General features: G+C 43.8%; 2 protein-coding genes across 2 annotated transcripts; one reads left to right on the top strand and one right to left on the bottom strand.

The window, feature by feature from the left end:
• Nucleotides 1-8,403: 8,403 nt before the first annotated feature.
• Nucleotides 8,404-11,731, bottom strand: chtf8 (CTF8, chromosome transmission fidelity factor 8 homolog (S. cerevisiae)). Its single transcript, XM_056417111.1, has 3 exons — nt 11,564-11,731; nt 10,207-10,330; nt 8,404-8,899 (listed from the first exon to the last, which is right to left on the bottom strand). The coding sequence occupies exons 1-3, from the start codon at nt 11,581-11,583 to the stop codon at nt 8,648-8,650; spliced, it is 396 nt and encodes a 131-aa protein (XP_056273086.1). The 5' UTR covers nt 11,584-11,731; the 3' UTR covers nt 8,404-8,647.
• An 88-nt stretch (nt 11,732-11,819) lies between these two features.
• utp4 (UTP4 small subunit processome component) lies at nt 11,820-26,909 on the top strand. Its single transcript, XM_056417449.1, has 17 exons — nt 11,820-11,923; nt 12,247-12,410; nt 12,520-12,708; nt 12,808-12,892; nt 14,846-14,935; nt 15,050-15,261; nt 15,368-15,539; nt 16,304-16,395; nt 18,785-18,881; nt 19,024-19,088; nt 19,503-19,619; nt 19,785-19,941; nt 20,651-20,757; nt 20,846-20,941; nt 21,079-21,264; nt 23,261-23,371; nt 25,301-26,909. The coding sequence occupies exons 2-17, from the start codon at nt 12,252-12,254 to the stop codon at nt 25,415-25,417; spliced, it is 2,052 nt and encodes a 683-aa protein (XP_056273424.1). The 5' UTR covers nt 11,820-11,923; nt 12,247-12,251; the 3' UTR covers nt 25,418-26,909.
• Nucleotides 26,910-27,759: the final 850 nt, after the last annotated feature.

A 27,759-nucleotide genomic window follows, 5' to 3' on the forward strand; every position in this document is an offset into this window, starting at 1 on the left:
TCCCTGATCAGTCCCTCAACACAACTAGGTCCCTGATCAGTCCCTCAACACAACAACTAGGTCCCTGATCAGTCCCTCAACACAACAAGGTCCCTGATCAGTCCCTCAACACAACAACAAGGTCCCTGATCTGTCCCTCAACACTACAAGGTCCCTGATCTGTCCCTCAACACAACAATAGATTGTAAAATATCAACATCACCCAACTCAATCATGCAGAACTTTAAGCATTGATATCATTTTGAGCAATGAGTTATATAGAAATGAATTCCCCCGTACAATGAGATTAGCTACAGAGACCAACATTGTTTTTGTATCAGACTGTCGTGGAGGTCTCTGGGGATTGACTCGCTTTTGAAGCCACTTGAACTGCAGATTTTGGCCCCTCTGCACATGTTTGCTTCGTTTCTCAGCACTGGAGGTTGCCACAGAAACCAAACTGATATTAACACTCCAACAAACCGACTAAATGTCAAAGTTAAAAATGGTATCCTTCCTTACTCTATTTGTCACTGTAACACGTTACTAACAAGCAGCTACCTACATCCATCCATCGTATGCAGTCTTTGGTTACTAAGTAGTGCAAAATATCTAATGGCATCGAGGGGGATCCACCTACTTGGTGGAATGAGTGTGTTTCTCGTGAGAAAGTCAACATTAACCAATGGGACCATATTAGCTGACTCCGACCAGAGAGGATGACCGGTCCATTTCTTCGGCTGGCTAGTTGGCAAGCAATCTTTTTCTCTCCTACCGTTGAGAAGTGAGGCAGAGAGTCCGTAGACGTAAAGCCTTTTTGCAGTTTCAATAAATAAAGAATGAATACTGATGCTTTAAATAAGACAAGTCAAAGTAACACCATTTTTTTCCCGTTCAAGCTTTCCGGCTCTCTCAAGTGTCAATCAAGGGTGTCTCTTACTCCCTAAGACCAGCCATTATGTCTCCTGATTCCTGGCCAACCAGAAGCATCAGCAGATTGGGGAATGATTACGTTGACCTAGAACTCTTTCATCAGCATATGGGCCACACACTACTTGCAGATGGATGTAATGGTGTGGACAGTTTGTGGTTATTCCTCAGCTCTGAGACCAGCATCATGAACATGGACAATCATCTGCAGCTGGATTTTGTAGATCAGCTATGATTTAACCAGAGCAGTCAATCTAATGTTTCTGAACATGTGACATGCAGTTTATTAATATTATTCTTTTTTTCTTCTGGTGTTTGTTGTTGTTTTTGGTGGACATATCAAATGTGTGGTTCGATTCTCAGTTTACGACCATTTGACCATAGTTTAATTCAGCGATTCAGAGATGTTGTATGTGGTCACTTTTATAGACCGTAAAGGTGCCAAATGATGTTACAGGACACACTTCTCTTAACGTGTGCAGTAGATGAAGCCGTTGTTTATTCATTCCATCAAAAGTGTAAAGACTGAAGACCAAAGAGAGTTCTTCTGGAGTGATTTCTTCTTTTATATATTTTTTTCAATCAGACAAATGTTGTTATTTTCAGGTGCGATTTAAAGCACCTTCATATGTATTTATTTAGGCTGGACTGTATAAGTTCAAAATTGAAAGTTCAAACACAAAGACGGATAGAAGGAAATAGATTGTCCTTTCTGATGGTCAAGCAGAGGTCTTGTTCCTTGACATCTGCTGCCTCTATCTCCGTGCATCACAACACACTGGAATTTTCCAAAGTCATTAAAAATGCTTCCTATTTCGGACACAGTCCTTCCATTTGTACCAAATAGAGAATGTTGTGTCATTTAAATAACTGCATTGACATTTAAAAAAAATCTAAATATACTTCTCAGAAACTAACCGGACTGGATCATCAGTTCAATTCAATTCAGTTTATTTTGTATAGCCCAAAATCACAAATTACAAATGTGTCTCAGAGGGCTTTACAATCTATACACATAGACATCCCTGACCTTTGACCTCACATCGGATCAGGAACAACTTCAGGAGAGCAACAGAGGAGGATCCCTCTCCAGGATGGACAGAAGATTAGATGTCATGTGACCAGATGAACAATAGATGTCATGTGACCAGATGAACAATAGATGTCATGTGACCAGGTGAACAATAGATGTCATGTGACCAGATGAACAATAGATGTCATGTGACCAGATGAACAGAGTTACAGAGCTACATAAACGTTCAATGAATATGACAGGATGTATGAATAATGTTTAAACATTAATACTAAGACATGATACCCTGCACACAAACGGGTTGTTGTGATTAACTCCTGATTGGGAATGCTGAGAAGCTAGAGAGTAGCTTTAATTGAGAGGAATTCCTTTGCCATGTGTTTGATTTAATCCGAACCTTTTATTGCCGATTATGTTTTCACAAACACAGAATGTGTCACGGTGGTGAGGAGGCTCTCAGAAACTGGATGCTGGATAACGAAAGGTTGATTTTAGCAGACATATAATGCAGTTGTTGTTTTTTATACCAAAGGATGTAGTGGAGGGAATACATGCTGCATGTATAAATCAAAAGAACAATGACAGAAGGCTCCTAAAGCAGGAAACAGTACTTTTACACCAAACTGACAAATATATCCCTTTGTTTCTCAATCTCAAACTGAAGTCTTCTTAATTTTAGTTTCTTTTTTCCAACAACTTTTCATGCAACTTGCTGTGGATATCGGTAAATATTCATGGTCTCCTGAGGTTTTTATTTAGTGTTTATTTAGGATAAAGTGTACATTTACATTCATCTGCTTTTATCTGTTCATTTACTGTTTGTACATAACATGGTGACGACTTCAAACAATGTATTGTTACGCCTGCTGATATTAAAATGTTGGTGTTTAAAAAATAGAGAAGATGCAATAAAGGACCACAATAACTTATTTTTCAAACATAGCTTGATGTCATGTTACCTGCTTCTATTTGTTGGACTGTTTTTTTGTGAGCAAAGCATCAATGTAACGCTGCCACTCTGAGGGTATTAATACATTATTACCACATTTAACCACGTACAACCAAATATAACCATATATAACCAGGTCTAACCACATATAACCAAGTATAACCAAGTATCACCACGTACAACCAAATTTAAGCATATATAACCACATATAAGTATCACCACATATCACCAAGTATAACCAAATATAAGCACATATAACCAAGTATCACTACATATAACTATTTAACCACATATTACCAAGTATAAGCATATGTAACTAAGAATAACCACGTATAACCACGTATAATCAAGTATCACCATATAACCAAGTATAAGCATATATAATCAAGTTTCACCACATATAACCACGTATAATCAGGTATAACGAAGTATCACCACATATTACCAAGTATAAGCATATATAATCAAGTATAACCAAGTATAACCACGTATCGCCACATATAACCATGTATAAGTATCACCGCATATAACCAAGTTTCAATTCGATTCAATTCAGTTTGTTTCTTGATAAAAAAAGCTTCTGTTATTTAACTCGTAGTATTAGTATTAGAGTAATATCAGTCACTGATTACAAGCACTGAGCTTCTCTGGCTCTTGGCATGACTTTTAAAAGCTTCCATGACGCCGTGTGTTTCTCAGTGCGGTGTCTGACTGCTTCACAGCGGCCGGATGAATCGGTCCCTTCAGTCACCTACGAACAGGATGGCGATTGACTTCGGGGTAAGGCCGCAGCCCCGGACCCGCGTTCATCAAACAAACACGCGTTCTCACACGCCGTAAATAACACGGCAACATGTCGAATGCTGTGAGCTCGCGGCCTGAGACAAATACCTCGTGTGTTTGTTCCCTCAGTGGTTCACACCTTCGTTCTCTCTTATGAAAAAAGAGGAGGCATTGATGGAGTTGACGTGTTGCTCTAACTGATCACAGCATCACCTTCACATTGGGGCCACATCTGATGTCTTTGGACTGAATTTGAAGGGCGGCTAAAGTTCTGGTCGAAATCAATTGTTTCGGCAGAAACGAACACGGCCTACTTTTACATTTCATTTCATTTCACTGACACTTTCATCCAAAACGACTTAAATTCATTCACCACAGAACATCCAGGGGAGAACCCCAACTTCACTTCATGATTCCTCTCATATTCATTGAATGTGTTTTAACGCTGGTCATCTGGTCACATGACATCTATTGTCCATCTGGTCACATGACATCTATTGTTCATCTGGTCACATGACATCTATTATCCATCTGGTCACATGACTTCTATTGTCCATCTGGTCACATGACTTCTATTGTCCATCTGGTCACATGCCATCTATTGTCCATCTGGTCACATGACATCTATTGTTCATCTGGTCACATGACATCTATTATCCATCTGGTCACATGACTTCTATTGGCCATCTGGTCACATGACTTCTATTGTCCATCTGGTCACATGACATCTATTGTTCATCTGGTCACATGACATCTATTGTCCATCTGGTCACGTGACTTCTATTGTTCATCTGGTCACATGATATCTATTGTCCATCTGGTCACGTGACTTCTATTGTTCATCTGGTCACATGACATCTATTGTTCATCTGGTCACATGATATCTATTGTCCATCTGGTCACATGACTTCTATTGTCCATCTGGTCACATGACTTCGATTGTCTGGTCACATGACATCTATTGTCCATCTGGTCACATGACTTCTATTGTCTGGTCACATGACATCTATTGTTCATCTGGTCACATGACATCTATTATCCATCTGGTCACATGACTTCTATTGTCTGGTCACATGACATCTATTGTTCATCTGGTCACATGACATCTATTGTCCATCTGGTCACATGACTTCTATTGTCTGGTCACATGACATCTATTGTTCATCTGGTCACATGACATCTATTGTCCATCTGGTCACATGACATCTATTGTTCATCTAGTCACATGACATCTATTGTTCACCTGGTCACATGACATCTATTGTCCATCTGGTCACATGACTTCTATTGTCTGGTCACATGACATCTATTGTTCATCTGGTCACATGACATCTATTGTCCATCTGGTCACATGACATCTATTGTTCATCTAGTCACATGACATCTATTGTTCACCTGGTCACATGACATCTATTGTTCATCTGGTCAGATGACATCTATTGTCCATCTGGTCACATGACTTCTATTGTCTGGTCACATGACATCTATTGTTCATCTGGTCACATGACATCTATTGTTCATCTGGTCACATGACATCTATTGTTCATCTGGTCACATGACGTCTATTGTTCTGTCCATCCTGGAGAGGGGTCCTCCTCTGTTGCTCTCCTGAAGGGTTCTTACCTTTTTTCCCCTGTGAAAGGTTTTTTGGGGAGTTATTCCTGATACGATGTGAGGTCAAAAGTCAAAGGTCAGGGATGTCGTATGTGTACAGATGGTAAAGCCCTCTGAGGGAAATTTGTAGTTTGTGATATTGGGCTATATATATAATAAACTGAATTGAATGCCTTCAGGAAAATATGAAATGGCCCCAGTAGGTGTGGTGAGTAAACAGAGAGCAGGTGCATTGATATCAAATGAAAACATAATCAAACGACAACTCTTGGAATCATTCAACACATTTGTTCAGAGTCTATCTGGAATGTGTAGTGTGTGGTGTGTATGCCTCCAGGGCTCCAGACTGCGACCAAATGGTCGCATTTTGCGCCTAAAATTAGACACAGTGCGAGTACATTTTTCATCAACTCGCGCATGCGCGACCAGTAAATTAGCAGATTTTTTTTGTTTTTGTTATTAAATATTTTTGTTGCTGACAAACTTGTTCTACACTTCAGCCCACTATAGTTAGCGGTAATGCCTGAATGACTGGTTTGCTAACCGACATTAACTCCAGAAGAAGAAGAAAGGAGACGAAAACCGAAGAAGAAGGCTGGCCTGTGTGTGTGTGTGTGTGGGGGGGGGCTAATGTGTGAAAAGAGGCGCACCGCAGCGGAGACAATGCGACCGGCGTTGACCGCAGAGTTGAGGTCCACGAGGGGATCCTCACCACCGAGCGGCGTCCCCGTCCCCCGAGTTGAATCTCTGGGTCGACTCAGCCGACTCTCACATGTCTGACCCCCTATATACTGATGCTCACGGTAAACACATTCGATTGGGAGCGCGCGAGGGTTTTGAGAAAGTTAGCGGAAGGATTTAAGTGACAACATCCGGTTTTGCAAAGTTAGCTTAAAGAACCACGTGAAACAACATCCGTTTTTCAAAATAAGATGTCGACAAATCATACACGAACATATAAAAGTAAACAATGAACTGATTTTGTATCTTTAGAGATCGTTTCTGAGATTTAGCTTAACATATGCTAACATTAGAACATTTTTACTGGACCAAGGAAGGGTTTATAAACATTTGTCAGACTTGTGTATGTTAAGAAAAGTCCTGTATATAGATTTCCCCAAGAGTTCCAGGAAATGAATGATGCAGATGTGTTCCATACATATCTGAAATCCCCTACAATAACAATCAAACAATTGTAATGTAACAATTAGGACATTTTTCAAAGTAAAAGTCCTAAATGTTTAAAGAAATCTGTAATTTCTTTAATGTTTGAGTTGCTTTATATATGTATTTCCTCATAGATAGATAGATAGATAGATAGATATATACTTTATTAATCCCCAAGGGGAAATTTGTCGAGTCAGTAGCAGCAACACACAAGAATAAAAAAACAAAACACAAAATATAAGAAGGGTTAGGGTGATCTGGCAAGAGGTGAACTGTTGTAGAGCCTCATAGCCGTTGGCAGGAATGTTCTCCTGTATCTCTCCTTGTGGCAGCGGAGCGTGAGGAGACGTCTGGAGAAAGTACTCCTCTGTCCCTGTAGGAGGTGGTGGAGAGGGTGGTCCGGGTTGTCCAATATGGACACCAGTTTCTTCAACGACCTCCTCTCCACCACCTGTTCCAGGTGCTCCAGCTGGCAGCCGATGATGGAGCCAGCCTTCCTAACCAGTTTGTTAAGACGGCTGGTGTCACGGCCCGATGCTGCTCCCCAGCAGACAATGGCAAAGTGCAGCACACTGGCGACAACCGACTGGTAGAATAACTCCAGCATCTTGCTGCACACGTTGAAGGATCGAAGCTTTCTCAGGAAAAGAGACGACTCATCCCCTTCTTGTACACAGCGTTGATGTTGGCCTTCCAGTTCAGTCGGCTGTCGATGGAGACGCCCAGGTACTTGTACTCCTCCACCATGTCCACGTCCACTCCCAGGACACTCAGAGGTGTAGGAGCTGTCGCCTTCCTCCTGAAGTCCACCACCATCTCTCTGGTCTTGGCCACGTTCAGCCGCAGGTGGTTCTCATCGGCCCACTTTACAAAGTCACTCACCACTGCCCTGTACTCCTCCTCCCGTCCATCCCTAATACACCCGACCACTGCAGAATCATCAGAGTACTTCTGCAGATGGCATGACTCCGTGTTGTACTGGAAGTCACTGGTGTACAGGGTGAAGAGGAAGGGAGACAGAACAGTTCCCTGTGGGGCTCCAACATCACTGACCACCGTTCCAGACAGCACACGGCCCATTCTGACAAACTGTGGTCTGCCTGTGAGGTAGTCAGTGATCCAGGAGATGGTGGACGCGTCCACACCGGCCACCCGCAGCTGGTCCTCATAGCTGGTCCTCATAGCAATAATGCTACACAAAAAATAGAATGCTTCAATCGACACCGTGATCGGTATTATCGGTGATCGGCAGATACTGATTTCAGTGATCGGTGATCGGCACCAAAAACCTGATCGGTGCATCTCTAGAAACCAACAAATGTTTTGATTGGCCACATCGAAGTGCAACATGCACATGCTCAAGGTATGTTTTTTCTTAAAATATGTTTAAACTCAATACAGTAACTTCTGAAGAGTTCTCTGTTGTGAATGTTTTGCAGTTCATGAAGGCAAAAAGGCATAAGATTGTATATTGTCAAATTATTTATCAGTAATACAGTAGAAATGATGGGAAAACTTTGCAAGTCGATTAATACTGTACGCAGGGTTTTTCCTGCATAGAGAAAATTTGGGCGAGCCGAGAAGAGTTGTTAACGGGGGGAGGGGGTGCTAGTGAGGAGTGTGCTTACCCGTGTGCGCGGATGTGTGCGCGCATCACGGCAGAGCGGCCAGCTGCTGATCACTCACTCAACATCTTGACTGTATGAATAAATGGTGCGCACACAGCGCGCCAAAAATGTTGACCCAGGAAAACCCTGTGTGCGCCCCTAAATTTTCTGCTTGCGCCCCTAACATTTTAAGTTAGGGGCCACTGTGCTCCTAGTTAAAAAAGTTAGTCTGGAGCCCTGGCCTCATAGAGATGTCTGTTCCAGGTTCAATAAAATGCGTATGTTGCCATCTGGTGGACATGTCGGAGCCCTTGTTTTGGATACTTATGAATTGAGGGTGCTGATATCAAATATTCTTTATTTTGTCTTTGCAGGGAGAAAAAAACATATTCCATCAACAATATCATTTGTCAGTTTGAAAAAGCCTTTGAAACAACATTTAGAACAAAGTTTGCCAGTGTAGACTAACTGCACAACAAACGTCTCAAACTGCACATCGGAGAGAACACCAACTGAAGTGCACTACCGGTAGTGTCCAGCAGGTGAGAGTGAGCAACCTGAGCCAGAGAGGAAAACGCAATCGCGCTACACCTTCTTGGGCACGTTGGTGATGATGGGTTTGGGGCGCGTCTTAAAGATCAGCTTCCGTTTGATGAGGGCGGCCACGGTGTAAGAGGTGGAGGTGGGTCCTGGCTGGTTCGTTTCCATAGCGACCCGCGTGACATCCTCGCCGCCGTCCAAGGGGCTGGAATGCTTGGTGAGGACGGCGAGGGGTTTCTCCAGTTTGAGCTGCTTGCCATAGAGAATATGATGTCCTACAATGAGCACCGGTGTCCCCTGGTGGAGAGAGAGAGCATCGCGTGAGACGTGAAGACACTCAGGACTTTTTTCTGTTTCACTGAATAACAAACAAAATGCGACAAAACATTGTAAATGACAAAAAGAAAAACTTAAATAAATAGATTTTCTTTTTTTTGATTCAATTAAAATACAAATCAAGAAAATTAGAAAATATATTGTACATTTAATATCTGATTATTGTTGTTTGTTGACTGAAATCTGAGATGTCAACTCTTGGCTCTAGCATGAGCAGTTTTTAAAAACTATTTGTAGTCTTTATACAACCAAACAATTAATCAATATATTGATTATGAAAAAAGGCGTTTGTTAATGCAGCTCAAACAAATACAACAGAAAACATGGTTCTGGATTTAAAAAATTACGAATAGCAATATTGGCTTTATGAAATGTAAAGGATCGAACATTAAGCTGGCTAGTCATAGGACGCCATGATCTCCTGTTAGAGCAGCGGTTCTTTTTCTGTCTCGCCTCACTTCAGAGGAAGAAAGACGCTCGCGCCCCACCGCCCCAATAAAATTGTAAATAAATGGTCCACGCTCAATTTTCATTGAAATAACAACTTTGTGTGACTCCTCCTTCTGTGCTTTTTCAAATAATAGAATTACTTTGCAATCACTTTCAATTAAACCAGATTGCTCCATCAGACAAAAAACTAATCAGTTTTCAATCACTTTATTAGAATACAAATGAAGTTCTATCTGTGCACAAAATAAATAATATTTGGCAAAAAAAATTGCTCATTGTGGCTGTAATTAACCTGTTTGACACCTGTTTTAACAATAATGTTCAACCTGTGAAAAACTAAACAAAACAAGTTCAAATATTTGGCAATAAAGAGATTTACTGAGTTTTACACAAAATATATTTTCAAAACCACAATAACGTGCAACCTTTGCAAAACAAGGGCAGATATGAGTCATCACGTTTTCTCATAATTATACGATTACCACTACAACTCTTTTTAAAACGGGGTTGCAGGCTTGATACAGCCTTTCTCAATTAATACTCAATGTTGAGCTCTTATTTTGAAGGGCAACCACAGGAAAGGTAGAATGTGGCAAGTCGCCAAGAATCACAGCTGTCACGTCCTTTTTTGTTGTGTCAGTTGACTGACTTCAACAACTCCATTTAAATATCACGAATGCAAGATATATATATTTGTTGTTAAATGTGTGCATATTATTAAGCCGTGTGTGCATATTTGTTGACATGTTAAACACTGTTTGCCCTAACTGTCCAGCCCTGATCAGCTGTGTTGGGGCCACTACGTGTGTGTAGTTCACCTCTCTGGTGGAGAGCAGATCTCCCATCACGTTCCCAGCCAGGCCAGAGTTGTGTCTGGAGACCATTTCTCCCTGCAGCTCCACCAGCAGCCACTCTGGAGGACTGCTGCCATCCACACTGCCCCTGCAGGAGCACACGGAGATAACCACATGAAGTCAAGACCCCTGGATGGCTTTCATTATTGATGTTGTCAAAACTAGAGGAGAGGCGGCTGACCCCATGACCCCCTGAGCTCCATAAGAGGTGTGCAGGGCTCTCAAGTGTCACGCATTGAGCGTGAGACTCACGCATTTCGGTCTTAACTCACGCACTCCCGCCACACATCGTATTTCTCACGCTGAAAAAACTCTCGGCTATTTAATGCTTGAATGCAGGGGTGCTCAATACGCCGATCGATTGGTCGATCGCGGTCGCTGCAGAGCTCCGACCCCCCCCCCCCCCCCCATGCGCGCACAGGTGAGCATCGGGTGTTGATGGAAATGTCACGCTTGCCTGTCTTCAAAACTTGAGAGCCGAGGGTGTGTCACAGCACACACTGCCCTCAAAAATGAGATCATCTATAGATATAACGAAATCACCATGAGATACTTTTCAGTTCAGGGTCCCTGGGGCATTCCTGCTATGCAGTAACAATTCCACCGTATAACCTTTAAAAAAAAAGACTACATGTTTATTGTTTTTTAAATTATAATGCTTATTGGTGTACTGTTTTGTATATGACAAGGTGGAACAATGGAGGCCGGAGAGGATCCCTTATCTCCGGTTAAAATCGGTAACCGTCAAACCGGTCATTTTATTTATTTATTTAATTGAAATAGATTTAACCAGGAAAAGCCTAATGGAGTTTAAAAATCTCCTTTACAAGAGTGTCCTGGCCAAGACAGCAGCAGCACATTTATCACAGTTTCAGACATACAACATTAAACAGAGACAATAAAAAAGTAAAAAATAATGATAGTGCGAACGTCTTCACCGTGCCTATAAATGCAGGGCTCTCAAGTCTCACCCATTGAGCGTGAGACTCACGCATTTCGGTCTTATCTCACGCACTCCCGCCACACATCGAATTCCTCACGCTGAAAAAACCTCTCGGCTATTTAATGCTTGAATGCAGGAGTGCTCAATACGCCGATCGATTGTTCCGCTGCAGAGCTCCGACGCCGGTCTGCGCGCATTGGGATGGAGCAAAAGAAAATAGTCACTAGCACCCCCCCCCACCCCCCCGTCAACAACTCTTTTCGGCTCGATGCCGGCGCGCGCAACGGTCAGCTGTATCGGGTGCTGATGGAAATCTCACGCTTGCCTGTCTTCAAAACTTGAGAGCCCTGTAAATGTATAGTAACACACATCTCCTACCTTATGACTATTTGAACCATCGTCCTGTAGCGGGACGTTAACAGGATGCGCGCGACGCAATGACGTAAACTGATCCCAGCAAAGCGGTTGTGATAAATCCAACCAACACCATTCAAGTATAATCTCCAACCATCACCATTCTTGTCGGTGTTTATCTCTCCGGCAGCATTTCCCGCGCAGTGTAAACCGTCGCTATGTGATGACGTATTTCCGCTGCTGCGATCCTGTTTGGGTGGTTCACTTCCGGGTCAAAGCTTCTCAACGTGGTCGCGGATGTTTCCCAGCGTGTGGAGTTTAGGAGCAAAGCCCGTGGAGTGAAGCAGGAGGTCCCCGGTGTTTTCTCGTCGGCGTGAACACCCGGTAAGAGTCTAAAGGGTTGTTGGTTGTCCTTCAGTGAGTCTGACCGGGAAGGTTTAACAGCGAGGGGTGGTTTAACGTTAACGGTTTAGCCGCCGTGTGACCGGTGTTACGGGTTAAGAAGCGACCGGTTAACTGTCCGCCTTGTTTAATGTGTATAGTATATGGTATGAATTATATGAGAGGGGTTGACACTTCTTTAAAAAAAAATAAACCAAGCGGCATTCACGAGGACAGCTACACGTGAAAAGTCGCCAGATAACACGGTGGCCTGTTAAACCGTAACACCCGCTGTAACTCGCCTCCTGTCTGCTCGTCCTCCCTAGTCAACATGGGGGAGTTCAAGGTGCACCGGGTTCGGTTCTTCGACTACATGCCCGCCGCTATCCGAGCCATGGCGTTCAACAGGCGGACCGAGCGGCTTGCTGTGGCCCGGGCGGACGGAGCCCTGGAGCTCTTCAACTTCGCTGACAACTACTTCCAAGAAAAGGTAACACTCCCGGATACCCTTCTGTACTGGATGTCATGTTATGATAGTTTAAAATAATGTGAAACATTCAGACACAAATGAGACTCCACGCCTGGTTTTCGATGCGCAGGTGATCCCGGGGCAGGACGGCCGGGCTGTGGAGGCTCTGTGTTGGGTGGGCCGACGTCTGTTCAGTGCTGGCTTAAATGGAGAGATCACGGAGTACGACCTGGAGAACCTGCGGCCCAGGTACACGGTGGAGGCCTATGGAGGACCCATCTGGACCATCACTGCCAACGTCCAGGGAACACTGCTAGCGGTCAGTCCGGACCCCGATGCCCACATTATTCTGCTTGAGGTGGAGAGCCTCATCCAGCTGTCGTCTCCGTATTCATCGACTGTCTGTGTTCCTCGTCAGGTCGGCTGTGAGGACGGGACGGTGAAGATGTTTGAAGTCCTGGAGGACAGGATTCAGTTTCAAAGAAACCTCGACAGGCAAAAAGGTAAGAGCGGATTCAGAGGTGTGTCTGTTCATGAATACTAGGGCTGCAACTAACGATTATTTTGATAATCGATTAATCGGTTAATTATTCTATCGATTAATCGGATAAAAAAACAAAAAAACTTTAATTTTCAACCCTTTATTCAAAACAGGGTCCGTACGGTCATGGAAAACCTGGAAAAGTCATGGAGTTTTTAAATGGCTATTAGCAGACCTATAAAAGTAATTGAAAAAAAATAAAATCCCAAAATATTTGGAAAAGTAATGCAAATGTGTTTTAGTCACATTTTAATTTACACGGTATATATACGGTATGCTTTGGAATTCTCATTGTTGGTTTAAATACTACATCTTCTCACTTTGTCACGTATAGACAGAGTTTTCACAAAATGTTTAATCATGGAAATTTGGTTTAGTCATGGAAAGGTCCTGGAGATCCACTGGTCAGCATGTGGATGAACCTGTTCACTGGTCACCATGTGGATTCACCTGTTCACTGGTCACCATGGTGATGAACCCGTCAGAAACAGACTGACAGCTTTCCTCTCCTGAGCAGTGGTCCCCATGTGGACCGGCCCCCTGAACAATATCAGAGACGCGTTCCGATTTATTATTTTTTTCACCTGACGTGTCGCATCTCGGCCAATCAGCGTTCAGATGTCCACAGCGTTTGGGAAGTTAGGTTATCTTGAATGTTAGTACGCTACATCTGCTGCTGTCACGCTGCACGGTGTAGCGATACTAACAAAGTACCCGTACGTTAAAAACTATGTGATTTAGCATATTTTTAGTATCGATACTTCATTAAAAGAGCGATCAGAGCGCACGCGCTGCTCCGCTCCGTTAAATGTTGTCTGCGCGCGCAGCGCTCACAGCGAGTAGCGTCGTGGCTTATCTCCGTTGCCTTTCTCCGTGGAAAAATATTTTCCGCTATCCGCCACGGAATAAATAACCACCGTTATACTCTTGTGGAAATGCCACACACGTCGTGACATGTAGCGCCCTGGTGTCGGGGTTCATAACGTCACCCGGAGGCGCACTCAGCTCCGTGAATGTCTCCGACGACGTGAATGACTTCCGCATCCAGCGCCACGTGAGCAGCAGCAGCCAATTAGATTCATCAACAGAGGAGCAGCTCAGCGCTGATTGGCTCTCACAACGCAGCGTTCCGTCTCTCCCTCGCTCTGGTTTCTCCTGCGCCGCTCTGCGCTCAACTCAACTTTGTTTCTACTCCGTGACTTATTGAGCGCCGTAATAATCGCTCGACACAACGAATCGATAATGAAATTTGTTGCCAACTATTTTAATAATCGAATTTTATCGATTCGTTGTTGCAGCCCTAATGAATACACATTCATGTGATCAATACATGCCTGTGTTTAGATATTTACTCTTATTTTTTTTCATTCTTTTATTGAAAGTAGGCATCAATTGGACAATTGACATCGCATGTGCATATTTTTAGATGATGCTCATTTTAGTGATACATATTTAGAGCAACAAGTGTAAAACATTAACAACAACAAAGAAAACAATGTATAACTCGATGGATTCTCTATTCGTACATTCATAGATTTCTGAAAATAAAATCAGGTCTATGAGGTGTTTTGCGTATGGAACCCATTTTTCCCCAATATGCCAAAAAGTGTTCCGGTTTGATGCCGTTATCGTCTCCGTGTTGTGAATGTCCATCCGGAGGATTCAGAGTACGACTTTCTGGTGATCACCATCTCCTGCTGAGCTCCTTGGATATGACCAGTGTCCAACATGTCGGACACGTCTTTGTTGGCCGGAAGGAAACCGTCTCTGTTTCCTCCAAGGACAAATCAACTAAAATGCAACAATGTGGTTTTTTTCCTCTCCTTTTTGATTTGGAACAAATGATCCAGACTCCCGGCATGAAAACCCCCAGAGTGCCATTCAGAGTTTGATTTAGTTTGATGTGTTCTTCTAGGTCGCATCATCTCTCTCTCCTGGCATCCCTCTGCTCCACTAATTGCTGCCGGCATGATGGACATGATCAGAATCTTTCATGCTGAGACGGGTGAGGAGAGCCAACTTGGCACAGAGCCCGTTACATTTGAAGTGTTCCTAAAACATCCTCCAGGGATACGTTTGTAAACGTGTCCCCGTGTTGGTCTGCCCTCGTGGACTTCAGGCCACGCCACCCACCGGCTGCTGGTGGAGAGGGGCGTCGGAGCTTCCAAGAGCAAAGAGGTGGTGGTTTGGAGCGTCGCCTTCCTGTCCGACCACACCATCGTTAGCGGAGACTCTGCGGGAAAGGTCCAGATCTGGGATGGGCTCACGGGAACTCTGGTCAGGACTCACCTCGTCACCAAGTGGGACGTCCTGGCTCTGGCCGTCTCGCAGGTATTAGGACACGTCGCGTGGCTTCTGGCCCCGGGGCGTTTACAATTTTCTTTCGAGACGCATCCTCCGAGAATCGGTGATGTCAAACCTCCACGATATCCAACAGGATGAGAGCAGTCTGCTGGCCGGGACGTCGGAGGGCACGGTCGTCCAGTTCCAGTTCATCTCGGCAAATTTGGACCAGCAGAATAAAGATTGGGTCCGAACCCGGACCTTTAAGAACCACTCGCATGACGTGAGGGCGCTCGTCCACACGGACACCGCCGTGGTGTCTGGAGGTCAGTGACATCGTTCGGCTACCCGACATATGGAGAGCCCAAATGCATCATTCATGATCTAGTTTCACTTCTTGCTGTTGTGGAAGTGAAATACAAAATGGGACGGTATTTTACAACTCAGTTGGGACATCGTCTAAACGGATACATTATTGAATTCTTTTGGGGCCCAAACTATTTGATTTGCTGTCTGAATTATTCGTTACAACAGTCAACAGTAAAATATTATTATGAGTTTATCAATGCTATTTAGGGAGGAACCGAAGTGAGTGAGCCCTCGAGTGTTTTCACTATAAAATAAGAGTAATCTACAAAGTAGTGTACACACACACACACACACCTCGATGTGAGTTTTGATGACCATTTCTAAACTGAAATATCATCAACTATTGAATTAATTGCCACGCCAATGTGATGACATCGCAGCCCGTGTGTTGTCGTCACAAAGCAGATGCTCAGAGACGACTTCTGGGAAGAAGAAACCTGTGGTGTCCCAGATGTAGCACCTGTTGTCACGGCGATTTCCCTCCCCGGCACGTCTGTCGTCCGAACTGGCATTAGTCTTGTTTACAATATTCAGCATTTGGATTTTAAATCAATTACTGATCTCATAAATCCCCCCCAACGTTTGCAATGAAGCCTTCTGATGAACAACAAATACGTAATCTGATATGTGTGTGTGTTTATTCCTGGAGAAGTCTTTTAAAAAAATACCATTTTAAATATGAACGTGTCATGTGACGTGAAGTTGTGTGTTCTCCTGTCAGGTATGGACACCCAGCTGGTGGTGCGCCCCCTGCTGGACAAGGTGGAGAAGAACACTCAGGAGTCCGCGATGCGCAGAGTAGCTTTCCCTCATGTGAGTACATGTTTAGTAGAGTCATCTATTCAATGCAGACATTTAAATATGATTAAAGTGGTTTGTTTTCATTTTGTTGCCTTTTATGGGCTATTGAGGGCAGATTGGTGAAGGAAACAATGTCTTAAACAATTCAAACATTTACAGTTTCTTTGTAATGAATGTTGTCCAGATGATTCCCTCCTCGGTCACTGTGGAGGTTGATTCATGCTTTATGTTCATATCTCGGGGCTACTCTCGCTGTCTGAGCGACTCCTCGCCGAGAATTTAGATTGTGCGCCCTCTCGTGGTTCAGAGGATGTGTGCGGCCACTGTAGATTAGGGCTGCAACTAACGATTATTTTGATAATCGATTAATCGGTTGATTATTCTATCGATTAATCGATTAATCGGATAAAAAAACAAAAAAACTTTAATTTTCAACCCTTTATTCAAAACAGGGTCCGTACGTTCATGGAAAACCTGGAAAAGTCATGGAATTTTTAAATGGCTATGAGCAGGCCTAGAAAAGTAATTGAACAAAATAAAATCCCAAAATATTTGGAAAACTAATGCAAATTTGTTTTATTCAAATTGTAATTTACACGGTATATATACGGTATGCTTTGGAATTCTCATTGTTAGTTTAAATACTACATCTTCTCACTTTGTCACGTATAGACAGAGTTTTCACAAAATGTTTAATCATGGAAATTTGGTTTAAAGTCATGGAAAGGTCCTGGAGATCCACTGGTCAGCAGTATGAACCTGTTCACTGGTCACCATGGTGATGAACCTGTTCACTGGTCACCATGGTGATGAACCTGTTCACTGGTCATGTGGATGAACCGTCACAAACAGACTGACAGCGTTCCTCTCCTGAGCAGTGGTCCCCATGTGGCCCCCTGAACAATATCAGAGACGCGTTCAGATTTATTATTTTGTTCACCTGGCCCGCTGCCGTTGAGATTGCAGTGAGACGCGGAAAAAATGTGAAGTGGTGCTCTTCGCAATAAAACATCTTTGATGGACGTGTCGCGTCTCGGCCAATCGGCGTTCAGATGTCCACAGCGTTTGGGAAGTTAGGTTAGCTTGAATGTTAGTCCGCTACATCTGCTGCTGTCACGCTGCACGGTGTAGCGATGCTAACGAAGTACCCGTACGTTAAACACGATGTGATTTAGCATATTTTCAGTTTCGATACTTCATTAAAAGAGCGATCAGAGCGCACGCGCTGCTCCGCTCCGTTAAATGTTGTCTGCACGCGCAGCGCTCACAGCGAGTCGTGGCTTATCTCCGTTGCCTTTCTCCATGGAAAAATATTTTCCGCTATCCGCCACGGAATAAATAACCACGTTTTCTACGTTATACTCTTGTGGAAATGCCACACACGTCGTGACATGTAGCGCCCTGGTGTCTGGGTTCATAACGTCACCCGGAGGCGCACTCAGCTCCGTGAATGTCTCCGACGACGTGAATGACCTCCGCATCCAGCGCCACGTGAGCAGCAGCAGCCAATTAGATTCATCAACAGAGGAGCAGCTCAGCGCTGATTGGCTCTCACAACACAGCGTTCAGTCTCTCCTCTCCCTCTCCCTGCGCTCTGGTTTCTCCTGCGCCGCTCTGCGCTCAACTCAACTTTGTTTACACTCCGTGACTTATTGAGCGCCGTAATAATCGCGCGACACAACGAATCGATAATGAAATTCGTTGCCAACTATTTTAATAATCGATTTTTATCGATTTCATCGATTCGTTGTTGCAGCCCTACTGTAGATCATGACCAGTGGTCCTCAAACTACGGCCCGCGGGCCGGATTCGGCCCGCCTCCACATGTGGACCGGCCCCCTGAACAATACCAGAGACGTGTTCCGATTTATTATTTTTTTCACCTGGCCCGCTGCCGTTGAGATTGCAGTGAGACGCGAGGAAAATGTGGAGTGGTGCTCTTCGCAATAGAACATCTTTGATGGGACGTGTCGCGTCTCGGCCAATCAGCGTTCAGATGTCCACAGCGTTTGGGAAGTTAGGTTAGCTTGAATGTTAGCCGCTACATCTGCTGCTATCACGCTGCACGGTGTAGCGATACTAACAAAGTCCCCGTACGTTAAGAGCGATGTGATTTAGCTTTTTTTTTTTTATCGATACTGCATTAAAAGAGCGATCAGAGCGCACGCGCTGCTCCGTGTCAAGCTGTCTGCACGCACTGCGCTCACAGCGAGTGACGCGCGCATCGCTCAGCCGTGTTGCGCGCGCACAGGTGAGCACACTCTCACTAGCACCCCCCCCCCCCCCGGCTGGCCCTCCAGCAGACAAGGGAAATGTTATGTGGCCCTCTCAGGAAAAAGTTTGGGGACCCCTGATCATGACTGTTCCCATGGCAACCTGCTCGTCTCTGTCCCACGTGTAGAGAAGCCTGGTGAGCTGTGCAAAGAAAGCCGGCCTGCTGCTCTTCCAGTTCCCCGATCACTTGGAGCTGTGGAGACTCGGGGAGAGTGATGGACATGGTGAGACACACACACACACACACATTCTAATGCGAGTGTAAACTAAAGTAGATCTAATGAAGTGGTCATGTGATATTCAACGTGTGTTGGTCTGAACACTTGTTATCGTGTGTGAATATGTATTTATTGTGTTTGACCACAGGACATCCTGGTGACAGTCTTCCTGTGAAGAGGAAACCAGAGAAACTGATCCAGCTGAAGAGGAAGGTGTGTGTGTGTGTGTGTGTGTGCTGATCTTTGATTTATATTCAAAACCCCTGGCTGTCTTAACTCTGCTGTCTTCATCAATGTCGGACAAGCTGTTATTGTCAGTGATATCAAGGTCACACACACACACTAGAGTCTCTGCAAGACTCTAGTGTGTGTGTGTGGTGGTGTCCATCCTGCTCTCATAAACCCTGTTTCTGTAAATCTCTGTCATATATGTGTGTGTGTGTGTGTGGAGCTGAGCTAACGGGAGTGTTTATTGTAAATCCCCACAAACGCGTCTCCAAATGAATGCTAACGGTTCTCTGATATCGTGATGTGTGTAAATGGGCTTTGAGGCTTGTTGAGGCGACATGTCAAAACTGTCTTATTATTATTATTATATATTAAAACGGAGAGCCGGTTTCCCTGCAGGGCGAGGATCACATCTGCTGCAGCGCTCTGTCTCCATGCGGCGGCTGGCTGGCGTACTCGACCGTCACCGGCTTCCGTCTGTACAGATTACAGAACAACAGCATCAGCATCACCAAGGTGGACACACACACACACACACACACACACACACACACTTTACCGAGCACACCGGCTCACTCATTCCAGCTACTGTAATAGATCGTGTGCATGGAGGCCATGAGGACCACGATGAAGCTCACTCCTCTCTGTCTCCCTCCTCTTCCTCCTCTTCCTCCCGGTCAGGTGTCCAAACTACCCAAGGCCCTCCGCTCGGCCCACCAGCTGTGCTTCTCCGCGGACTCCTCCCGCCTCTTCGCCTCCTCCAGCAATTCTTGGGTTGTCGTCGTTGCCCTCAACCAGCCGGAGTGCAAATACCTTCACACCCTGAAACCCGAGTCGGGTGAGTCTCCGTCAGATCGGATGTCCTGGAGTCATTTTAGTCTAGAGGCAACTTCTTAAAAAATTGCACGTCAATGTAGGCTCCTTCCACTGGGGGGGTCAGGTCAAAGGTCACTTGCTTCACACAGCATCTATTTTGGCCATAACTCATAACGGTACACTGATTTCATCTCTGTCGTCGTCACGGTGATATCACCAGGTGGTGATGAAATGATGAAGTTATGAGAAATATGATTGTGCCCCTGATGTCACGAGGAGGTCCATAATTAAATAACGTTTTATTTTGGTTCTTTGTTGTGCGTCTCCTTCCTGTATTGCCTGTACTATGTAGGGACACACAAAATAAATCAATACATTTGCCATTTTTATATCATATACTGTCAGCCTAAATAAGTATATTTATTATTTTTGAACAAAGGTCAAATGTTGTTTCACAAGTTTCAAAAGCTGTCCCCAATTTATTTTTAAATACTCTGGTTGAAGTCAGTTGGGGCAAAAATTGCCCCCTAAAAAATATGTAAATTTATCACCCTGCATGACGTATGAATAGTTCTATATCGTTACGTCGCTCTTCAATAATACTGGAAGAGATCAGACCCCTCCTGTCGGCTGGGTCACATGGCCATAGTCAAGGAAAGTCAAGTTTATGGGATGTTGAAGACAACAACCAACTTGATAACAAAGTGTGTGTGTGTGTGTGTGACCTCCAGGTTCCAGAGAGCCGGTCCACCTGCTGTCTGCCAGCGAGGACGGCAAGTGGCTCGCCACGGCCAACACGGCCTGCGAGGTCCAGGTCTACGACCTGCGCAGGATGAAGGTGAGGCTGACCTGTGTGTGTGTAGCTCCCGCTTGTTTTCATTTCTGTCGCCAAAAGCAACGCGTCCTCCGTCTCTGTGCGTTCGCAGCTCCATTGTTCGGTCCCGGTGTACGGCTCGTGTCCCACCGCCATGGCCGTCCACCCGGCAACCGGCAACCTGGTGGTGGTGCACGCTGACCAGCAGGTGAGCATCAAACTCCTGTTGGTCATGTCCCCCCCGTCCCCCCCGTTGTTATAGGAAGAGTACGATATACAGTTGCCGTGGATACACTCTGCAGGTCTTACAGTGTGTGTGTGTGTGTGTGTGTGTGTGTGTTGTAGATCTTTGAGTACTCTCTGCTGCACAAGGAGTACACCGAGTGGAGCCGACGGCTGCAGAAACAGGGGCTGCACGCCCTGTGGCTGGAGAGGGACACGCCCGTCACCCACGTCGCCTTCAATCCCCAAAATCCAGCCCACGTCATTCTGCACGACACGTTCATGTTCTGCATCATCGACCAGAGTCTGGTACGTTCCATCGCGCCACCGGCACCGCTGGTCCCCAGCAGGTCCCGGCTCATGTGGTTCGGGTTCACCTGGACAGGTGTCCAGTCTATTTCAATTCAGTACCAGCAGGAAGTATCAAACCCAGCCAGGTCCAGTGGACCCTATGAGACGTCACAAGGACTCCGGGGAGGAAGGAGAGTTAATAATGTGTGATGGAGAGATGGAAATTCATCCATACGGAGAGAGAGAGAAGAGGAGAGAGGTGCTCAGTGTATCCTAAGTGTCCATAAGGAGAGAGGAGAGGAGAGAGGAGCTCAGTGTATCCTAAGCGTCCATAAGGAGATGGGAGAGGAGAGAGGTGCTCAGTGTATCCTAAGCGTCCATAAGAGGAGAGGAGAGGAGAGAGGAGCTCAGTGTATCCTAAGCGTCCATAAGGAGAGAGGAGAGGTGCTCAGTGTATCCTAAACGTCCATAAGGAGAGAGAAGAGGAGAGAGGTGCTCAGTGTATCCTAAGCGTCCATAAGGAGAGAGGAGAGGTGCTCAGTGTATCCTAAGCGTCCATAAGGAGAGAGGAGAGGTGCTCGGTGTATCCTAAGCATCCATAAGGAGAGAGGAGAGGAGAGAGGAGCTCAGTGTATCCTAAACGTCCATAAAGAGAGAGGAGAGGAGAGAGGTGCTCAGTGTATCCTAAACGTCCATAAGGAGAGAGGAGAGGAGAGAGGTGCTCAGTGTATCCTAAGCGTCCATAAGGAGAGAGAGGAGAGAGGTGCTCAGTGTATCCTAAGCGTCCATAAGGAGAGAGGAGAGGAGAGAGGTGCTCAGTGTATCCTAAGCGTCCATAAGGAGAGAGGAGAGAGGAGCTCAGTGTATCCTAAGCGTCCATAAGGAGAGAGGAGGAGAGAGGTGCTCAGTGTATCCTAAACGTCCATAAGGAGAGAGGAGAGGAGAGGTGCTCAGTGTATCCTAAACGTCCATAAGGAGAGAGGAGAGGAGAGGTGCTCAGTGTATCCTAAACATCCATAAGGAGAGAGGAGAGAGGTGCTCATTGTGTCCTAAACGTCCATAAGGAGAGAGGAGAGAGAGGTGCTCAGTGTATCCTAAGCGTCCATAAGGAGAGAGGAGAGGAGAGGTGCTCAGTGTATCCTAAGCGTCCATAAGGAGAGAGGAGAGGAGAGAGGAGCTCAGTGTATCCTAAGCGTCCATAAAGAGAGAGGAGAGGAGAGAGGAGCTCAGTGTATCCTAAGCGTCCATAAGGAGATAGGAGAGGAGAGGTGCTCAGTGTATCCTAAGCGTCCATAAGGAGAGAGGAGAGGAGAGAGGTGCTCAGTGTATCCTAAGCGTCCATAAGGAGATAGGAGAGGAGAGAGGTGCTCAGTGTATCCTAAGCGTCCATAAGGAGAGAGGAGAGAGGAGAGGTGCTCAGTGTATCCTAAGCGTCCATAAGGAGAGAGGAGAGGAGAGAGGTGCTCAGTGTGTCCTAAGCGTCCATAAGGAGAGAGGAGAGGAGAGAGGTGCTCAGTGTGTCCTAAGCGTCCATAAGGAGAGAGGAGAGGAGAGAGGAGCTCAGTGTATCCTAAACGTCCATAAGGAGAGAGGAGAGGAGAGAGGTGCTCAGTGTATCCTAGCGTCCCCCTCAGCCTCTCAGCCTCTAGCAGCATCTCTAGGTCTCTCCAGGTGAACCTGGTTCAGGTCTCACTATCAGACCATCAAGAGGAAAGTCTTCAGTCTCCATGAGGTGACGGTGTCTCCAGGACTGAAGGTGGAGCTGGTTCCTTAAAGAGGAGCCAGATGTCCAGTTTATCTCACGCTCACACCTTCAGGCGATGTAAAGCTCCAACTCGCCTCCTCTCTCTAATGATTCTTTTTGGACGTGGGGGTAAACCTGCAGACGCCACGCAGAAAGTTCTGGGATGGGAAGCGAGCCCCTCCCTCTCGCCGCGAGGCGACGGTTCACCGCCGCGCGGCCGGGGTTGAATAATCCTGACGCTCTGTTCTCGTGCTCCGCCTCCACCTGCAGCCCCTCCCCGACGCTCGCGCTCGCCTCTTCAACCAAATGGTGCTGAAGAGTCTCCCGGAGGCCACGAGGACCCTGCACCGCCACGCCTTCAAGATGTGCAAGAGCTTCCAGGTACGCCCAGGCAGACATGATGAGCACGTGGCTCAGTGGTTAGCACTGTCGCCTCACAGCAAGAAGGCTCTGGGTTCGAATCCCGGTCGCTCCAGGTCCTTTCTGTGTGGAGTTTGCATGTTCTCCTCGTGCCTGCGTGGGTTTCCTCCGCGTACTCCGGTTTCCCCCACCATCATAAAGACATGCACTGCAGCCTCACCCCGGTTCGTATGGATGTGAATGAATGTTGGTGGTGGGGGAGGGGCCGTAGGCGCTGATTGGCTGCCACGCTTCCGTCAGTCTGCCCCAGGGCAGCTGTGGCTACTGATGTAGCTTACCACCACCGGGATGACTGTCTGTGTGTATGACTACTGGACTCTGTAAAGCAACTTCGGGTGCCTTGAGAAGCGCTATATAAAATAAATGATTATTATTATTATGTTCAACGTTCTGACTGTCCATGAACGCATCACGCGCTTCAGTCTGGAACATAAATCCAATCGATGGTTTCAACACAATCACTCATTTCTAGGGTTAAACCGGCAGACCTCGGCTAACTTCTCTTTACTAAAAACTCTCCGACTATTTTCCTGCTTCACTTTTTCCAAGTCAAACTCTGCAGAGCGACGGTTCACATGTTGTGATTTGACCCGAGTTAGTTTAACTCTTTGCTCTTTGCTCTGCATCCTTCCAAAAGAGAATCATCCTGCAAGTGAATGTTTTTTCCCCGAGGCGAACCTGAAACTTCAATTTGTTCCTGTGTTTCATCTTTATTTACTCTTAGCCAGTAACATATATACTAATATGTCCACAGCTGAACAACAGCTCACATGTTTATCATAACACCAACATTCTTCAAGTAGCCTTTGTCTTTTTAGACACACCCTTTTGAGTTTGGGTTTATTTCAAGCAGAAACCTTAAAAATCTGGCGGTTTTCGGAAGTCGTGATTTACTCTGCCGAGGCCAAAAGGAAATAAAAGATTTTATTTAGTTGTTACTCTGGTTAAAACATTAAATGACTAGTTCTCATTATGTATCATAATTCCATCTTTACCTTCGCATTGAAAATGCCGGAAGGTTATGTTTTGATCGCCGTGTATTTATTTATTTATTTATTTGTATGCGTGTTATTCGCAAAACTCAAAAAGTATTGAACCGAATCGCATGAAATTTGGTGGGATGATTGTTTATTATCCGGGGACCAGTTGATGAGATTTTGGGATCGATCGGGTCAAAGGTCAAGGTCAAAGGTCATGAACAGGTCAAAATCTTTCGCAGAACTCAAAAAGTATTGAACCGAATCGCATGAAATTTGGTGGGATGATTGTTTATTATCCGGGGACCAGTTGATTAGATTTTGGGATCGATCGGGTCAAAGGTCAAGGTCAAAGGTCATGAACAGGTCAAAATCTTTCGCAGAACTCAAAAAGTTGAACCGAATCGCATGAAATTTGGTGGGATGATTGTTTATTATCCGGGGACCAGTTGATTAGATTTTGGGATCGATCGGGTCAAAGGTCATGAACAGGTCAAATCTTCTTGAATCACATGGAATTTGGTGGGATGATTGGTTATTATCCGGGGACCATTTGATTAGATTTTGGGATCAATTGGGTCAAGGTCAAGGTCATGGAAAGGTCAAAATCTTTTTTTTACCATAGCACGATACATTTTTGTCCAATTGGCATGCAACTAATGCCAAAATGTTCATAATTCAATGCCCAATCTTGTGATATGCGAAGGTATGCGCTCTACCGAGTGCCCGTTCTAGTTTAGTATCTGTTTCTATATATATGTGTAAACATTTCCTCCGAACTAAAAACCACAACCTTTTAAATTATTCCACCAGCAACGACCCTGAGAACTCTAATCCGTTAGATTATAGAGAGGATAAACCTTCCGCTTGGTTTCTACTAATAATCTATTGATCTGTTGTTGTTTGTCCTCAGAATCTCCTGTGTGTGAGGTTACTGGAGGACCTCTCTCTGGTCGTGGTGGAGCGCCCCCTGCTGGACATCATGGCTCAGCTGCCTGCGCCGGTCCGGCAGAAGAAGTTTGCAACATAGAGAGCCGGTGGCCCTTTTGCCACAGCAACTCACTCAATGAAACTGTTTGTGTGTCATCACTTTGTAAAAAAACACTTTGATAAAATAATAAATACAACAATTTACTGTGTGTGAAAACTAAAATGGGCAGCACATTCATTTGGAGTTGATTTTCTCATAAACACAGGTCTGACCTAATAAACCATGTAAAGGAACACGTTTTTTATTCAATCACTTTTTATCAAAAATGACATTTATCCACTATGTGTGTTGACATTTGTCGACTCCGTCTGATGCATTAGAAATCATTTTAATGTAAATGATTCAGTGACACTTTTAAGTATTTCAATATCTAATAATAGTGTGCCTACTCCTAGTTAAGTGATAACAAAAACATTGTATTCCCTTTATATTATTTTACACAGTTGAGGAAAAACGCCATTGGAAAACTTAATTTTGTTATTTCTTTTTAAAATTTAACATATTTTATCTGTGATTAAATGCAGTTAAGACACCACTGCATGTAGTCCATGCAATGTTTTAGTGAATTAACTCAATAAAATGAACAGAAGTAAAAGGCTTTTTTTTTTTTTTTACCCTTGTGTTGCCTTACGGTCATTTTGACCCGAATCAATATTACACCCTCCCCCCGCTTTAGGATTAATTTGACCCCATTCAATGTTTAATGTCGGTGTTCTTTCGGTAGTCAACAAACAAACATAAAGTGCCTCACACTTAAACTTGGAAAACAATATTAATTCTAATAATTTTCTGGAGGTTTTAATTGCTGGCGTCAAATTGAACCCAAAGGGTAAAATATATTAGTAAATATAAAGGTAACAGGAGGGTGAAACATTGAATCGGGTCAAAATGACCCAAAGGCGGGGGGAGGGTGTAATATTGATTCGGGTCAAAATGACCCTAAGGCAACACAAGGGTTAAAGACAAAAACCCACATCTTAGGGTGGGACAAAACTGACGGTGTTGACGGACTGATGTAACATTACAGCAAACAGGGTTAACAAGGCCGTAAAGCTCACATGAGACATTCATGTGTTTTCAGTCCCTCTATGCTTGGATTATAAGTGCATTTAACTGTTTAAGGACAAACCAAGAAAATGGGGACAGTGACAGGTAAAGATCTTTAATGACCAAGAGAAGAAGCATGTAAAAGGGGTCCTCAGGGTTATAGCTCAGACCATAATATGCCTAATTCTTTTAATTTTTTAAAATTCTGACGGAGTTGACATAAACTGAGGACACTACTTTGAGCGGCAATTTGGTATGTATAATTTGATGGGTATTTCGCTTAATGTCTTCGGTTACATTTTATGTAGCCATGCAATTCATTTCATAATGATATTTATGTATTTATTACATTTTTAAGGACTTTTCTTTGCAATTAGAACCTGTGACCTCTTGCAGAGGACATGTTAATGTGCATGTACTTTCTAGGGCAATGCTTGTACTTGGTCAAATTGCTATGAAAATATATAAATATAGACAAAACTTAGTACGTTGGTGTAGTTAAGTCTTTCATGTTGAGCTTTTAAAGTCTATTTCAATTAATTTATATCTGGATTTTTAAGTGGAGGACATGTATTGTCCCTTATCTCAAGAATCAGTGATATATTTATACATATGTTTACATATTTATATATATACAAACATATATATATATGTTTATATATTTATACATATAAAAACATATATATCTTTGTTTATATATTTATACATATAAAAACATATATATATTTGTTTATATATTTATTCAGGTTTATATATTTATATATATACAAACATATATATGTTTATATTATTTTTACATATAAAAAGAAATACATATATATATGTTTATATATTTACATGTATATATATTTATATATGTATGTTGATATATTTATATGTTTATATATTTCTGTATAAACATATATAAATATATTAACATATATATATTTCTGTATGTTGATATAATTATATCTAAATATATACAGTATATAAATGAATATATCAATATTTATAAAATTATATAAACATATATATATATATAATTGTTATATATAAACATAAATATATTTATAAACATATAAAAATAAAATAAATATACATATAAATATATCAACATAAATATTTAGATTATACTGTATATAAATATTTATAAAAATATATAAACATATATATAAATATATTTTTATATATATAAATATATATCAAACTGAATTGAATTGAATATAAACATGTATACATTTATAAACATATATGTGCATGTGTGTTTGTGTGTGTATTTTTGTGTGTGTCTGTGTGTGTGTGTTTGTGTGTGTGTATTTTTGTGTCTGTGTGTGTGTGTTTGTGTGTGTGAGTGC

Source organism: Pseudoliparis swirei, chromosome 6 (assembly GCF_029220125.1).
Source record: "Pseudoliparis swirei isolate HS2019 ecotype Mariana Trench chromosome 6, NWPU_hadal_v1, whole genome shotgun sequence".
Lineage (NCBI taxonomy): Eukaryota > Metazoa > Chordata > Actinopteri > Perciformes > Liparidae > Pseudoliparis > Pseudoliparis swirei.